General features: G+C 44.2%; 1 protein-coding gene and 2 long non-coding RNA genes across 16 annotated transcripts in view; 1 reads left to right on the forward strand and 2 right to left on the reverse strand.

The window, feature by feature from the left end:
• LOC135369044 (uncharacterized) overlaps positions 1 to 13,515 on the forward strand; it is a 150,388-nt gene extending 136,873 nt beyond the window's left edge. For 2 of the 14 annotated variants that reach the window (XM_064602659.1, XM_064602660.1), the window contains 12 exons: positions 9,152 to 9,358; positions 10,163 to 10,218; positions 10,299 to 10,366; positions 10,466 to 10,521; positions 12,379 to 12,432; positions 12,526 to 12,585; positions 12,690 to 12,743; positions 12,837 to 12,893; positions 12,998 to 13,051; positions 13,145 to 13,202; positions 13,307 to 13,360; positions 13,454 to 13,515. In XM_064602659.1, the coding sequence (XP_064458729.1) occupies positions 9,336 to 9,358; positions 10,163 to 10,218; positions 10,299 to 10,366; positions 10,466 to 10,521; positions 12,379 to 12,432; positions 12,526 to 12,585; positions 12,690 to 12,743; positions 12,837 to 12,893; positions 12,998 to 13,051; positions 13,145 to 13,202; positions 13,307 to 13,336 (570 nt within the window). In that variant the 5' untranslated portion in view covers positions 9,152 to 9,335 and the 3' untranslated portion in view covers positions 13,337 to 13,360; positions 13,454 to 13,515. Of the gene's footprint in view, positions 1 to 6,577; positions 6,636 to 8,988; positions 9,359 to 9,926; positions 10,075 to 10,162; positions 10,219 to 10,298; positions 10,367 to 10,465; positions 10,522 to 12,378; positions 12,433 to 12,525; positions 12,586 to 12,689; positions 12,744 to 12,836; positions 12,894 to 12,975; positions 13,052 to 13,127; positions 13,203 to 13,284; positions 13,364 to 13,436 lie in introns of those variants that run through there. The other 12 variants (XM_064602666.1, XM_064602657.1, XM_064602665.1 and 9 more) reach the window with 12 other exon arrangements.
• On the reverse strand, positions 1,216 to 1,961 carry LOC135368022 (uncharacterized). The gene is made up of 2 exons (XR_010414633.1): positions 1,837 to 1,961; positions 1,216 to 1,654 (listed from the first exon to the last, which is right to left on the reverse strand). It is a non-coding gene; the product is annotated as an uncharacterized LOC135368022 (long non-coding RNA).
• Positions 3,596 to 4,904, reverse strand: LOC135368023 (uncharacterized). The gene is made up of 2 exons (XR_010414634.1): positions 4,685 to 4,904; positions 3,596 to 4,055 (listed from the first exon to the last, which is right to left on the reverse strand). It is a non-coding gene; the product is annotated as an uncharacterized LOC135368023 (long non-coding RNA).
• Positions 13,516 to 17,133: the final 3,618 nt, after the last annotated feature.

Below are 17,133 nucleotides of genomic sequence, written 5' to 3' on the forward strand. Positions count from 1 at the left end.
GTGTGATTAAAGGTTGATAGCCATTATGTATATTCGAAATACATATCTCAGGCCTCTAGTGGCCTGACTGTACTTTCTTCCCACTCACCTCAGGCCCTTTCCCCTCTTTCCGACCTTCCGTATTTTGTTGCCAAGCGGCCCCATTGGAACAACATTCACATACCACGCTCATACGGCGGGATGATGCTGAATGATCTATATAGTTGTGATGGAATGTATATGAAAGAGAGAATATGGAATGTTTATCCTGTGTGAGATCAAAACCATCAGGCTCCCTACAGATAAATATTGTATGTATATAAGTATTGTGTAAATATTGGGAGAAGCTCCCAGGTCCACTGTCTGACTGATGTATGTGCGCTACCGAACTGTGGAATGCGTTATCCCGTACCTTTCGTTCAGAACATTTTGAAAGGAAGAAAAAGTAACGGGGTATTTGAGTTCCGTTCACTCCCTCCCGAATACCAACCTTTCAATTTCATTTCCGCTTCCTGTAATATGAAGGTCTTACATGAAGTTGAAAATCCTTTTCGGCTATGTAGGTTTTGCCGAAGTGCTGTTTTGCAATGTATAGCGAGCACATCAAACAAGTTGCTTTGCTTGGGTAAAATTGTACATTTTCTCTCCGTATATTTGAAAAGAAAAAAGCGTAGGGACGTCACTGATGAGAGTACCGTACGCTACCCAGAGACGGAAATGAAAAGAGGGTACTGCCATTGCCACGTCAAAGAAAAAGTTTGTGTCCTCGTTCTATGTCGTAGAGTCCGATGTAATAAAAATGGGTATTGTACAGAACGGGTTAAAGGTACCCTAAAGCGGAAGACTTGCAGTCCGAGGTAATTTATTCGATAGCCTCAGTAGGGGTACTCAATTTGCGTCATAATTACGCTTTTTTAAAATCAAAATACGGGCAACAGTGCGGTGGTCACCAACTGCCCATTGATCGTGTCAAGTACGACGGCCAAACTACATTGCATGCGGACAACACTGTGCCTAAAACGAAATTGTCCACGTAACCACCAGTAGCAGCAAATCAGTTGCTGCGTACATGGTGATCATTGTTGCTCGACCAATTGGGGATTATTTTCCACCGGACACTAACACTAAGAGCAGAGGGGTCATCCAGGGATAAAGTGCACTGAGCATCCAATCACGTGTTCCGTAAGGTTGTTAGGACCCTTCCCTACCTGCAGCCCCAAAGGACACAAGCAACGCTCAGGTTAACTAATATGTTTATTTACGTACACTGTCATTCCCTGTGCAGAAGACCATTGCGCCGTAATCTGTCAGGTACAGTCATCGAGAGGCATTTCTTTTCCGCATCCGTGACGCTACGGCTCAACAGGCTTAATGTTTTCTCGCAGTAGATAAGGGATGAGTGATAACATCATGCTATCCCCACACTCGTCCCCACCTTTTCAATGGTCCGACAAGTGCAAGAAGTCACCCGAAGGACGGTATTCTAATACCTGACGATCTCGTTGGTGTCTCGGATGGCAGTTTGGCAATCGTCCGATGCCGGCAGATGTGCTCCAGAGCTGTAGCGACCATGGTTGCGACAGTAGCGTACATATTGAAGTCATCTGCTGCTGCAGGGTCTGTACCGCTGGCTCTCGTTCGTCTATACGTCACTGTCGAGGGAGCTGGAATTCCACTTGGGCGTCATGACCGGAAAGAAGAAATTGCGGAGAACAGCAAGTAAACAAAACGCGAAGGAAAAAAACGATTAAACACTAGCGAAAACCACTAACAACTACTTGCTGAACAACCTAGCCCCGAGAGAACGCAAGTAATATTCAGGTTAACCAGCAACAAAGAGCACAATTATTTGCTTACATCGATGTTCCCTGCAGCAACCTGATCGCTGCCGAAGGAACCCGTCCGCAGCGCGTTGCATAGATGTTGTCGCACCAGTCGTCAGGAGTCGTGTCCTTTCTGCATTGGTGGCTGTGCGGTTTATATGAGCTTCAGCTTCCCTAGCAAGAAAGAGGGAAACAGCACGTGTGAGTCTTACTGTCGGCGATAACACCTTCCTATCGCCACGCGTCTTATCTAGCGGAAGATATTTCTAAAATATCCCAGGCAGCACAATGTACTGAAAGTCGAGTGCAATAGGGGTGGACGGGTAGGTGGAAGGCCTTCAACACACTCGTGAAACTAACGAACATTGATAAGACACATACCGTCCACCCCTATTGCACTCGACTTTCAGTACATTGTGCTGCTTGGGATATTTTGGTGTTCCAGAATACATACGCGTGCCATTTTCCCCGCGCGGCTCTCTTCGCGTGCAGTACAGGTCCCGACAAAAGTTTACGAAACGCGCGGGCGGTGAATTTTCTCCTAGAGGTGCGACATCCTACCGGAGAGCGGAAATGGGCTTGTTTGGCGATTTATATATCTCAAAGTATGTGTTCCTTCAGGATTTTTGAGAAATTGGGTGGATTTAAATAATGGTCGTACCCACAACAGAAAACATGCGAGCATCCTTCAGTAGTCTTCATTGGGACGCTCCCTGTACCACGGTAACCGCCAGGGTTATTGGCGAAGTTACCCAATCTCTCTTCCACGCTTTGGCTGCATATGGTCACCCAGCAGAGTGTCTATTTCGCTGTGGTAAATGGCATTGGTATGTTATGCTGTGGCGCGGGTACCAGAGATATACCGCGTTTGATTGCTACAACGGAAATGAGCACGCTGTGTTTGATAAATTACTGTTTTTGCATTTCGAAATTGAGTGCGCATGGTTACGAGATGTGTGGCAGCTGTCCGCTACAAAATAACGCTAGGAGCCGCGCACCTGTTCGAAAATTAGCTCGCTCTCAAACGAAAACCGCCAACCAGTGGGCTTTCAGCGACGGTCCCGTTGTGCTGACTCCACCCTAGCTCGTACCAAAACGACTCTTAGCACACCCAATTTCTCTTTCTTTTGCGGGAAGGGTTATGGGCGTATCATTATTTTTTTGCACCATTCAAATTCAAGTCACGCCACCTCAGGAAAAAAAGAAAAACGCAAGATGACTTATACCGAAGGAAATGTACAAATCCCACAGATGTCATTTGCCGATGCACACTGAAAGAAAGCGCACAGCAGTTGTAATGGGAATTCGGGACTTTTTTTTTTTTTTTTTTTTTAAAGAAACGAAATGGGGGAACTTTTTTTAAAGAAACCAAATGTGCCTCATTTTCGCCGTCGCGTGAAACACTAAGACACCTTCGACTAGGTAATCAATAAGCTCAGTTCGTATTCTAGCCCATTACAACACTATTCGCAAGGTGGTTCATTTTCACGCTTCTCCGCTTTCGCGATGCCTTGGCGTGGCAGGAGCCATCCTATGACTACCACCCTATTCTGCATGATGGCTTAATAGAACTTTAGTGCAACGGCGGGAAGAACTAACCAACAGCCTCTATGTGAGGCATACTCCGAAAAATTCAGGAACGGTTTTAGTATTCCACACGTCGACGAAAATGTGAGAATTTCAGTTTTATTTCGAAGTCGTGCCAAGAGATAGGCAAACGTGCGTTCCATATGACATGGTGATCTACATGCATCTCGACCCGATGTTGACACAGCTCTCCAACACAAATAACGCACAGGGTAACGGCATGTTTATTTGCATACACCGCTGTTCCCTGTCGTCACCAGTGAGTCATAATGTGCCCGCAACTCGTCAAGGCGCATTTCTTTTACGCACACATAGCAACAAAAACAACTTTATTTTGAGATAATGCATGGGAAGTTCCATCGCATCGCGCTCTATCCACACGCACTTTTTCAAACATCCGGCGAGTGAAAGATGCCATTGGAAGGACAGTCAGCCAGGAGCCGCGGACAGTATTACTGTCCGTCGAGACGGTCGTTTGCGAAGTGTCCAAATCCAAGTGTAGCCTTCTGACCTGCTGGGGTCGCTGTGGATGGGAAAGCGTCGGTACCGTTAAATCAGGCGTAGCGGGGTGTCCGAGGACGGCAGAGCTGTTGGGATAGCGTACGCAGTGACGTCATCTTGTGTTGCAGGCGTGTCCATGGCGCTTTCGAGAGAGCTGGAATTTCTCTTGGGCGGCGTTACCGGCAAGAAAAGAAACATGAAATAAACGTAAGGATAAAACACTAGCGAAAACCGCTAACTACATAAATCAATCATGGCTATGCCCTGGGGTGGTTCACCGCTTGAAAACAGTACACTACCCCATTACACGTGATGTGAAATATGAAAACCAAGTTATGTGCGAGTACAACTCTTGGACTCCTCCACTGGCTGCACAGCGCTACGTCACGCAAAAAAACTACATGATACACGGAAAGCAGCCAGGGACAAGGACGAGTCAGCGCACAAACGAACTGCTGACTCAACAGAAATTTACTTGCTACACGCGCTGAAATACAAAACAAGACAACGGGTTGTAACCCGGTTTGTTGTCACATTCCCGGAGTCTTGTTTTGTATCTAAACGAGCGTTCCAAGTAAACTTCTTTTAGTTTAGATTCAGCAGTTCGTTTGTGCGCTTACTCGTGCTCGGCTGCTTTCCGTTTAGTGTTTCGACGCTAGTTTCGCTAACAACTATATTCTTATCCTCCCTGGGCAAGCCAGCCCCAGGGCACACAAGCAACAAACAGCGCACGCAAGCACCATTCATGTTAACCGGCATCAAAGAGAATAGTTATTTGCTTACATCGTCCTTACCTGCAGTAGCCCACTGTCGTAATTTCCCAGAGGAACTCTTCCGACGCTCGCCGCCTAGATACTGCACGCACCGTCGTCAGGACAGCTCTTCTTACAGTGCTGGTACCGCTGCGGCTTATAAAAGCTTCAGGTTCCCTCGCAGTAGAGAGGGAAACAGCACGTGTGAGACCACTATCGGCGATAACACCTTGCTATCGCCACGCGTTTTTATCTAGCGAAAGATAATTCTAAGAGACATTTTAGTTTTCCAGAATAAACGCACGTGCCATTTTGCCCGCACGGCTCTCTTTGGAATACCACCCCTTTCCTCGTGAGTTGCCCAAGGACGAAACGTCAGATTTCGAAAGGATGCGAATCATACATAATACTTTTTCTTTTATTTCATCCAACACACAAAAACAACAGAACAAAACGTTACAGGGTACTGGGGAAAAAAGCTACATTATGTAGCTCGGACGTGTCCCTAAGTCCTGCTCTTAAGCAAACACAACAGTGGTTAAAAGAAAAAGAGAGAGATACATTAGGTACATGGTCATGATACCGTAATATAAAAAATATATATACGAACGGAAGAACAAGCATAGTATAACGCTTTGCGCAAAGACTCATATTCGTAAGAGAGTAAGGTCATCCTCAGCGGCAAAGACTAAGGACCTGATATGATTTGTGCTTAATGCTTGACGATTGTGCGACTGATACGCATATACTAATGGTAGTAAGGTGTGTGACAGTTCCAGTTTATTATACGAGAAAAAAAATAACATTATGCACTAACTGGGTCTTCACAACAAGTCAATAACCCTGTTAATAATATCACCCTTATGAAGGATAACTCTTATGAATATTTTTTTTCTGAATTTTTTCTATGAATATTTTTTATGAATATACTTATGTTTTTTTTTGTTGTCGTTTTTTTTTGTCTGTAGTAGTACCTCCTGTAGTTTTGAACTTGAGGTCGAGAAGGCAAGCCAGGGCAACAATTACCGAGTTTTCCTGATTGTGTGTGGTTGATTTTAGTTCCTGTTTCTTTTCTCTCTACTTTTCGTGAACAGGCCTTTACCGTCTTTATTGTGAAAATGGTGGCTTTGCTGTGAATCTTTGTTACCCTCACCTTACTGGCTGCTACCACTACAGCTTCTACAGTTCCGTCCTGGGCTCACAAGACCAGAAGTATGCAATAAAAAGTGAGGAACGGATGCTACTTTTGTCACTGGATCTGTTAGTATCCCGTTCGCTTACGGTTTCTAAGGAGGTCGCGATCTGAAGCACTCCTAGTCCTTCCGGCGCCGTGTGCGGGTCCAGTGTAATGTGCCATGTGCATGTGTAATCGCATAGCAGCAGTTATCGCGTATCTTATATCAGCACTATTGTCCGCCTTTTCCCCTATATGTACGAAGGGAGTTGACGATATTTCGAACAGAGACTGTTCTTCTTCTGGGCCTCCCTTATATGGGTGGTGGGTTGCGCTCGTGAAAGGCTTTAATGCTTTACGCATTCGAAGCAGGCACTGAATTCACCAATGAAAGCCACTCAGTGCCTCTTGGCATCGTCATTGCAATAAACCAATCATGGGAAATGCATGGTATGGTCAAGCCATACCCCTCCGATATACTAGCCTCCTATAGGAAGCTAAGGTCAAGCATGTCCGAGGAACCTTCAGCTCTGACAAACCATTTCATCTTTTTTTGCGTCAACTTTTGCCGTAGGGTTATCAGTAGGTTCGCCTCAAAGTTTTCGCACGGCATTCTCAGGCTGTTATCTAGACGTGCGTATAATCTTAATTGATTTGGCGGGGCGTTTTGCGCGATTCGGTTATCTTTTTTTTCAGTCTAGCAAAGAACGGGACGCGGGAACATGCGCAGTGAATATGTTTGTAGTACAGAAAGCAATCCTCTGCACTGCCTCGGCGCACCTCCCAGCACAGCAGGGAATAAAGCACTGGTGTTTCGAGGTATTTTGCCGCTTTTCTGTGTTTTTTTTCCTCATGAAACAACGTGGAAAGGCTCGAAATGCCTTCCGGACGGCAGCATGTAGTCGTCCTTGTTCGCTCAATGCAATGATACATTGTTCACATTGTTCTCTGGACTAAGCCTAACGTGAACCAGTGCTGACATACCAACGTTGGCCAGCCCGTTTCGGAACGTAATCTGTGTGTCAAATCAATACATGGTATAGGCGCAAGCATAAAAGTATTGCCAATAATAATACAGTCAAACTCCTTTAGAACGAAGCTCAGGGGACCGCGAAAAAATTTCGTAGTAAAGGTCACTTCGTTAAAAGGGATGTCCGCCATCTTGTTTGTTTACATTTCCGCTTCGCTCGATCCGCCTGGCGATAACCATAAAACTCAGGTGAACTCAGGTCAGAAAGGAGGTCGATCGGGCTTCGCACTCCAAGGTGACCGGGAATTGCACGGGAGGCTTTGTGACGGATTATCTGATGATGTCACCCCTTTCTCACGACAAAACTTGGAAACGTAGATCATAAAGGAGGGGGCCCGCACCGGGAGAAAAACTTGGTATGTACGTATAATCCTCGTAAAACCCGCCGAACTTCCCTGAGGAGCTTCGTTGTATGTGTTGGAAATTACGTTGAAGGGGCCGCATTTTTGTTCGTTATTAAGGTATTTTCGTTGTAAAGAAATTCGTACTAAATGTTTGAAAAATATATTAATCCTATGGGGCTCTGGCGGGACCGCGAAAAAAATTCGTTCTACTGGTACTTTCGTTAAAAAGGCGTTCGCTCTAAAGGAGTTTGACTGTATAACATAGTGCAAAACGCATTCAAATGCAGTAGCTTTATTGGGCTGTCAGGAATGGCAATATGTGTCACAGCCTCACCTGGTCATAGGATGTCACGTGGTGATGGCTGTCAATAGAAGTATGGGTCGAAACCAGAATTAAAAATTGAAACCGAAAAAAGCAGTGATACCAAGAGGCTCTCAAGCGAATGTGTTGTGATTCGATATGAGTAAGACAGTTAGGACCAATCTACCGCGTTTTCGAAAAGGTTAGCGGTGCTTTCAGGGCAGAGCGTTTGCTTACTAGATTTGACCACGGAACAAACAATCTTGTCATGGTGAGAGGGCGAGAGCCCAGTTGATTTAGACACACTGAAAGGCTTGTAGTGTGACCGATGGAGAAGCATTTGTTCTACATTTTCTAGATCGCCACAGTGGCGGTATATATCTTTGAGGGTCAACCTGTCCCAAGTGGTAACGCCACTGAGCTGTAAAAGCCATGTTTGTGTTGCATCAGATGAAGGCATCTTAATTTGAGGAGGGGTGTTTCGTGGCATCCGAAAAGCTAGCGTTGTGTCAACTCTTGCAAGCATAGATGTGGTAGGTGTCAGCCACAGGTGACACTAATCGTCGAAGAATGGAATATTGTCAAGAGGTCATCGAAATGCATCGATCGGGAACAGTTCGCAGTAACCGTCAGAAATTGTCACAGTCAATAGTCCATGAGTGGTAAAATTTGTAATAAAAGGATCCAGAGAGATTGTTCCAAGTACTCAGAGGTAATAGCCAAAAGCACCGAGCAACAGGTTTTGTCAGCAACATATGTGTAACTGCACCGAGTTTAACCAGTTACAAATATTTTATTGCGGCTGACCGAAAGCAGCCTCTAGTATCATCAACAGACCCTACATAACTCCTTGGCAGGTGCTTCGACATCGGTACCTTTTCAACAAGGTTCGTCGCGGTTGTCCCACTTGCATTTCAGATATATGAGAAAGTTCCATAAATTCTGCTTTGCAAGCCTGGCAAGAAAGCTACTTGTTTCTTTCTCTCTCTGTCTTTCTTTTTTCTTTTTGTTTTCGTGGAAACAAATCGTTCGGCGTAAGTCCTGCACTTCGTTTCATTTAGTTTCATTTTCTCTAACTCAAATTAAGCTCTTTTGGCTCACTTTCCTGGGGGACGAAGTTCGTTCAATGGAAACCTTGCAGAAAGAAGTGCCTTCGGAATTAGGAGCGAAAAGAACAAAAATGAAAATAGTGAGGTAAAACTAAGCACATATAATCAGTAATCGGTACTCTTCATTTTGCAGGTACAATTTCATAGAAAGGAGGAAATTTCTGTGAAACAAAAAGAAATAAAAATGCTCCTATTGAGTTGAAATTAACCACATACTTAGCAAAATATGCTCCTCCTGTTTTGCGGGTGCGATGGGACTGGAAGAAGGGTCTTCGAAGTATGGCCTCAGAAACACGAAGTTTGTATTACCTTCTTTTCCATTTTCACGGAAGAAATAAAAAGGCTCCTATTGAGCTTAAATTAAACCTGCTCTCTCCTTATTTTGCAGGTTTATAGGAACTGAAAGAAGGGCCTTCGAAATTTTGTCTTAAGGAAACGCCAAAGGAGTTATTTACATTATGTTCCATCTTCATTGAAGAAAATGAAGAATGTTCCTATTGAGCTGAAATTAAACACACGTACTCAATATAAAAATGCTCCTTAATTTGCAGGCGGGATGAGACTGGAAGAAGAGCCTTCGAAGTATGGCCTCAGGAAACGCCAAGAGGTTAGTTCTACCTTCTTTTCCATTTTAAGTGAATCAATAAAAATGCTTCGTTGAGCTGAAGTTAAACTCACGTACTCAGTAAATGATACTCCTTCCTTTGCAGGTGGAAAAGGACTGGCCATTGAAACATGTCCCAAGGAAACATCAGGAGGTTAGCCTTACTTTCTGTTCCATTTTCAGTCAAAAAGCAAGATGCTCCGATTGAGCTGAAATTAAGCACAGACTATTCAGTAACTGTTCCTCTCCTTGTATTCACACGAGCGACATCCTCACGGAATATTCTAGTAGAAGAAAAAGCAAAAACACTGCTTACAGCGACGAAGTTCCGTCCCGTGTTATGTTGAGCATTCACACGGTGCAGGAATATCGGGCGTGGTGTACTGCGCATTTAGCAGACGACACTTAGCAGACGACACCGTCAGCGTGTTTTCCTGTCGTCTGCTACCGAATATCTTGTGGCTGTGTAAGAGGATATTCCCCACGGTTAGCAGAAAGCTACGACGACGCTTTTCGCATCTTCCGCTTCTGGATGAATGTCGCTCGTGTGGATACACGGTCTGTATTCTAAAGGCGAACTGCGACGGGAAGTAGAAACCAGATATTTGGCCTCAGAATCCACCAAGACATTATAGTGTTACGTCCTTTTCCAAGATCTACGAAATAAGAATGCCCCTGTTGAGATGAAGCTAAGCACACATATTAAGTTATTTATTATTCAGGTGGAATGAGAAGAACGACCGCCAAAATTGGACGTCAGAAAGCACCAGAGAGCGTCTCAAGAGGTCTCATTATAATTGCCTTCGTGGAAAGTAATTGTGCTTAGGCAGGAACATACAACCAGACAAACCCAAAAACACAGGGCTCAAGGTGCCTGGGAACATTAACATTTAAAATGCCCCCATTGAGCTGAAATTAGGAACAAAATATTTAGGAAAATGTGCTCATTACTTTGCAGATGGGATGGGGAATGGAAGAAGTGCATTCCAAGTATACGCTCGCGAAACACCAAAGGTTAGTCTTACCTTCTTCACCATTTTCACTGGAAAAATAAAAATGCTCCCCTTGAGTTGAAATTAACCGCGCATACTCAGTAAAATGTCCTCTTTATTCTGCACATATGATATGGGCCTGGAAGGAGGGTCTTCGCGAAACACCAAAGGTTAGTCATTCTTCTTTTCTCATTTATTTTCAGCGAAATGATCCTTGCGAGCTGAAATTAAACACACATACTCAATGAATTACGTTCCTTATTTGACAGGTAGAAAGGGACTGGAAGAAGGGACCGCGAAATATGTCATCAGGAAACATGAGCAGGTTAGTCTTACGTTATTTTCCGTTTTCAGCAAAAAAAAAAAAACTGCTCCTATTGAACCAAAATCAAGCGCACATGTTCGGTAAAGGTCCTCTTTCTTCTGCAGTCGGCCTGGGAGGAATAACACACACACCCATAAGTGGAATGGTGATGTGGTGGGGCTTTGCCCGCCGTTATGGCGATACACTGCCCCATTGCGCTTGTGGAACGGATGAGAAAGTGATGATGATGAAAAGGTGTCCTATTGTTCATCCATTAGTCCAGTGCTGGAGAGGAGCTCAGCAACAGCTCGTAGGAAGAACAGCAGCAGCTACCACTACTACTACATAAATGACGGTGGGAAGAAGTTATTCACCGCAACAATTGCGGTACCATGCCTCAGTGCATGTGGGTTAAGATATGAGTGAAAGAGACGAGGCATACACACTCCTAAAAGGTCCTCTTTATCCTGCAGGCGGGTTGGGATGGGAAGCAGAAACTATGAAATTTGGCCTGAGAAAACTCAAAGAAAAAACCAGAAAACTCCAGAAGAAGAACAGTCTCTGTATGTAGGCTTTACTCCTGTTTTTACGGATGGCTCGTCCACAAAATCCAGCTCTGCATGCGCCTATATTATTCCGTCCGAAGACATAACTGGTATCTTCCGTCTCTCGCATCTGACGTCGTCAACATGTGCTGAGCTACAGGCTTTGCTCTTTGCCATGCGCAAGATCCTGCAGTGTTCAGCTCGGCCATGGGTCTTCTACACAGACTCGAAAGAAGCTATCCAATGCCTCGCAAGAATGGGCATTCGAGGTCCTCTCATGTCAATTGTTGCTGACGTGCTTGAAACTTACAAGGAGCTGCTGGACCTGGGCCACTGCATAGTATTACAGTGGGTACCTGGTCATGTCTGTTTACCCGGCAATGAAGAGGCCGACCGGGCGGCCCTGCGGGGTCATCATATAGCTTCAGCCCACTCTATCATCTTGCCAAAAGGTCAGGCCCTCGTCCGTGCTCTCTCTGCAGACAAGACAAGATCACAGTGCCTGCATGACATTACACCCTACTCTCTGCTCCACGCAGTGGATCCTTCTCTTTCACTGTCGCTTCCTCATTGCCTTCCGCGACACTACGCATCCCTGCTTCACCGCATGCGGCTGAATGTTGCATTTACACCAGTTATGAGGCACCGTCTTGGCCGTGCGCCCTCGGACCTTTGTGCAGCATGCAGTGTGCGTGCAGACCTGCACCACCTACTTATGGACTGCCCGGACTACCAGCGGGAGCGTGCGATCTTGCAGCACGAACTGCATGCGATCGATCATCGCCCATTTACCATAGGCAAGGTGCTGTACCCATGTTCCTGTCCAGCTCATACACGCCAAGGTCTGCATCACCTTTGGGACTTCCTGTCATCAACAGGCCTCTCCACCCTGCTTTGATTACCGGACCCCTTATCATATCCATCATCATCTCTCATCACGTACAAGTGGCACTGGGGCAGCGCCCAGCCTGCTGGCCGGCATCAGCCCCATCTCATCATCGTATCTCTATTTGTGTGTGTGTTCGAAATATCGGCGACCCCTGTCCTGAGGCAACTTCCTTCGTCTGAGAGTTATTATTTACCTTATTTTCCATTTTCAGTAAAAAAGTGAAACACCCTTACTGAGCTGAAATTAACTGCACATACTCAGTCCTCCTTGTTCTGCAGGCGGCCTGGGATAGGGAGAAAAAAAAAACTCCGAAATTTGGCCTCAGAGAACAGCAAGAGCTAGTCATTACCTTCTTTTCCCTTTTCAGTAAAAAGATAAAATGTTGGGAGAAGCTGAAACTAAGCGCCCATACTCAGCAAAAGGTCCTCTTTATTCTGCAGGCAGACTGAGACGAAGACTGAGAAGAAACTCTGAAATTGTGCATCAGAAAATGCCGAGGTTAGTTTTACCTTTTCCATTTTCAGTAAAAAAGTGAAACACTCTTACTGATCTGAAATTAACCGCACATACTCAGTCCTCCTTGTTCTGCAGGCGGCCTGGGATAGGGAGAAAAAAAAAACTCCGAAATTTTGCCTTAGACAACAGCAAGAGGTCTTTACCTTCTTTTCCCTTTTCAGTAAAAAGATAAAATGATCCTATTGAGCTGAAACTAAGCGCCCATACTCAGTAAAAGGTCCTCTTTATTCTGCAGGCAGACTGAGACGAAGACTGAGAAGAAACTCTGAAATTGTGCATCAGAAAATGCCGAGGTTAGTTTTACCTTTTCCAGTTTCAGTAAAAAAGTGAAACACTCTTACTGATCTGAAATTAACCGCACATACTCAGTCCTCCTTGTTCTGCAGGAGGCCTGGGATAGGGAGAAAACAACTCCGAAATTTTGCCTTACAGAACAGCAAGAGGTCTTTACCTTCTTTTCACTTTTCAGTAAAAAGATAAAATGATCCTATTGAGCTGAAACTGAATGCCCATGCTCAGTAAAAGGTCCTCTTTATTCTGCAGGCAGACTGAGACGAAGACTGAGAAGAAACTCTGAAATTGTGCATCAGAAAATGCCGAGGTTAGTTTTACCTTTTCCATTTTCAGTAAAAAAGTGAAACACTCTTACTGATCTGAAATTAACCGCACATACTCAGTCCTCCTTGTTCTGCAGGAGGCCTGGGATAGGGAGAAAAAAAACTCCGAAATTTTGCCTTAGACAACAGCAAGAGGTCTTTTCCTTCTTTTCCCTTTTCAGTAAAAAGATAAAATGCTCCTATTGAGCTGAAACTGAATGCCCATGCTCAGTAAAAGGTCCTCTTTATTCTGCAGGCAGACTGAGAAGAAGACTGAGAAGAAACTCTGAAATTGTGCCTCAGAAAACGCCAAGAGGGTAGTTTTACCTTTTCCGTTTTCAGTAAAAAAGTGAAACACTCTTACTGAGCTGAAATTAACCGCACATACTCAGTCCTCCTTGTTCTGCAGGAGGCCTGGGATAGGGAGAAAAAAACTCAGAAATTTTGCCTTAGACAACAGCAAGAGGTCTTTACCTTCTTTTCCCTTTTCAGTAAAAAGATAAAATGCTCCTATTGAGCTAAAACTAAGCACACATTTGAAATTTGAAAAACTGAAAACTCAGTAAAAGGTCCTGGATAAAGGTACTGAATAAAGGATGCTCCTTATTTTGTAGGTCTGTTGAGACTGGAAGACGGGCCCTCGAAATATGCCATCAGGAAACATCCGCAGGTTAGCCTTACCTTCTTTTCCACTTCCAGTAGAAAAAAAAATGAAATTCGCCTATTGAACTGAAATTAAGCCCACATACTCAGTAAATGGTCATCTTTATTTTTTTGCAGGCAAACTGCGACAGGATGAAGGAACTCCAAAATTTGGGTTCAAAAAACACCAACAGGTTAGTTACCTTCCTTTCCCTTTGCAGTAACAAGATAAAATCCTCCTATTGAGCTGAAATGAACCGCACATACTCAGTATAGGGTCCTCTAATTATTCTGTAGGTGTGATGAAGAGCCTTCCAAGTAGACCCTTACCATACACCAAAGGTCAGTCTTACCTTCTTTACTCATTTTCAGTGAAGAAATAAAAATGCTCCTAACGAGCTGAAATTAAACGCATACACAATAAAGGATGCTCCTTATTTTGCAGGTCTGGTGGGACTGGAAGACGGGCCCTCGAAATATGTCATCAGGAAACATCCGCAGGTTAGCCTTACCTTGTTTTCCACTTGCAGTAGAAAAAATGAAATTCGCCTATTCAACTGAGATTAAGCCCACATGCTCAGTAAATGGTCATCTTTATTTTTTTTTTTTTTTGCAGGCAAACTGCGACAGGATGAAGGAACTCCAAAATTTGGGTTCAAAAAACACCAACAGGTTAGTTACCTTCCTTTCCCTTTGCAGTAACAAGATAAAATCCTCCTATTGAGCTGAAATGAACCGCACATACTCAGTATAGGGTCCTCTAATTATTCTGTAGGTGTGATGAAGAGCCTTCCAAGTAGACCCTTACCATACACCAAAGGTCAGTCTTACCTTCTTTACTCATTTTCAGTGAAGAAATAAAAATGCTCCTAACGAGCTGAAATTAAACGCATACACAATAAAGGATGCTCCTTATTTTGCAGGTCTGGTGGGACTGGAAGACGGGCCCTCGAAATATGTCATCAGGAAACATCCGCAGGTTAGCCTTACCTTCTTTTCCACTTCCAGTAGAAAAAAAAAGAAATTCGCCTATTGAACTGAAATTAAGCCCACATACCCAGTAAATGGTCATCTTTATTTTTTTGCAGACGAACTGCGACAGGATGAAGGAACTCCAAAATTTGGCCTCAGAAAACACCAACAGGTTAGTTACCTTCCTTTCCCTTTGCAGTAAAAAGATAAAATGCTCCTATTGAGCTGAAATCAACCGCACATACTCAGTATAAGGTCCTCTAATTATTCTGCAGGTGTGATGAAGAGCCTTCCAAGTAGACCCTTACCATACACCAAAGGTACCTTCTTTACTCATTTTCAGTGAAGAAATAAAAATGCTCCTAACGAGCTGAAATTAAACACACATATTCGATAAAGGATGGATGCTCCTTATTTTGCAGGTCTGGTGAGACTGGAAGAAGAGTCCTCGAAATATGTTATCAGGAAACATCCGCAGGTTAGCCTTACCTTCTTTTCCACTTCCAGTAGAAAAAAAATGAAATTCGCCTATTGAACTGAAATTAAGCCCACATACTCAGTAAATGGTCATCTTTATTTTTTTGCAGGCAAACTGCGACAGGATGAAGGAACTCCAAAATTTGGGTTCAAAAAACACCAACAGGTTAGTTACCTTCCTTTCCCTTTGCAGTAACAAGATAAAATCCTCCTATTGAGCTGAAATGAACCGCACATACTCAGTATAGGGTCCTCTAATTATTCTGTAGGTGTGATGAAGAGCCTTCCAAGTAGACCCTTACCATGCACCAAAGGTCAGTCTTACCTTCTTTACTCATTTTCAGTGAAGAAATAAAAATGCTCCTAACGAGCTGAAATTAAACGCATACACAATAAAGGATGCTCCTTATTTTGCAGGTCTGGTGGGACTGGAAGACGGGCCCTCGAAATATGTCATCAGGAAACATCCGCAGGTTAGCCTTACCTTCTTTTCCACTTCCAGTAGAAAAAATGAAATTCGCCTATTGAACTGAAATTAAGCCCACATGCTCAGTAAATGGTCATCTTTATTCTTTTGCAGGCGAACTGCGACAGGATGAAGGAACTCCAAAATTTGGGTTCAAAAAACACCAACAGGTTAGTTACCTTCCTTTCCCTTTTCAGTAAAAAGATGCTCATATTGAGCTGAAATTATGCGCACATACTCATCAAAAAGTGCTCGTTATTCTACAGGTGGAATGGAACAGGAAGAACGACCTCCTAAATTAGGCTTCAAGAAACACTGTCAAAAGGGACACGACAGTGGATTGTGAGCAGCAGCAGCAGCACCGCCATCAGTGCCGCTGCCCAATCATAGTCTTCATCGTGGCATCGCCCATCCACAAAAGCGATGGGCGCGAGAGAGAGTTCATTGGTCAGCGTCGACGCATCAACTTCTTATGAATTCTTTAATTCGGCCCTTTACCAATCTAAAACATTAATAAACGTCTATATTCCCTTTGGTAACATGCCTGCTGATCCGTACCTTGGCCAAATGGGGACGTCATCTGGACCGCCACTTTGTCATCACCGGCTGTTAGCGACCAGCGGGACGACGCCGTCTTCCCATTTCGGGTCGGACGGGACCTTCAAAATTTGGCCACGCAAGACTCAAAACTTCATGTCAAGTGTCAATTCGTTCATTATTTAGTTGCATTAAATGTAGGGTTGAACACTTTGGTCAATGTTCAGAGCAATTAATCCAGGTCGTATTATAAGTATGGTCTTGTTGGAAAACTGCACAATATTTGTGAACGATGAAAGGTGAGTGGTCTAAACTTAGATGACTTAGAGAATTGAATATCGTTATTGAGAAGCAGCATCAATATTAAGCAGGAAGCTCACACTGGAGTTTCCAAACGTGGGGTCCCGCAATCAAGTCTTGTAACGTTACGTCTATTCTTACGAAACTGCAGTGCCTCCTTGTACCAAAATGCTGCGCAAATGCGGAAAAATGGACTCTTCCAACAACAGGTAAACCCCCCTAGGACGAGTCCATTAATGGACTCGTCCGGGGAGGTAAAGGACACCCCTTGGACGAGTCCATTAATGGACTCACCCGAGGGGTGTCCTTTACCTCCCCGGACGAGTCCATTCCCTGGAAGTCACCTTGAATAACCTTGAACGACCTCTATATGACCTCTATTTGACCTCTATGACGGCCTTGAAAACTTGTAAAATTTTGTCAAAAACGGTCCAAAATTTATTTTACCGTTTGACCTTAATTGACCTTGTTTGACCTTGTTTGACCTTGAATAACCTTGTTTGACCTCAAACGTGGCCTTGAATTAGTTCCGGACGTCCCCGCTAGGGGGCGCTATGCGTTTTGCATGAAAATGCAGGATTTTAGCGCGAATTTCCACGTGGGGTCCCACAATTAGCACTCCTCGCGCTAAATCCTGCATTTCCACGGAAAATGCATAGCGCCCCCTAGCGGGGACGTCCGGAACTAATTCAA

Source organism: Ornithodoros turicata, chromosome 9, assembly GCF_037126465.1.
Source record: "Ornithodoros turicata isolate Travis chromosome 9, ASM3712646v1, whole genome shotgun sequence".
Taxonomy (NCBI): domain Eukaryota; kingdom Metazoa; phylum Arthropoda; class Arachnida; order Ixodida; family Argasidae; genus Ornithodoros; species Ornithodoros turicata.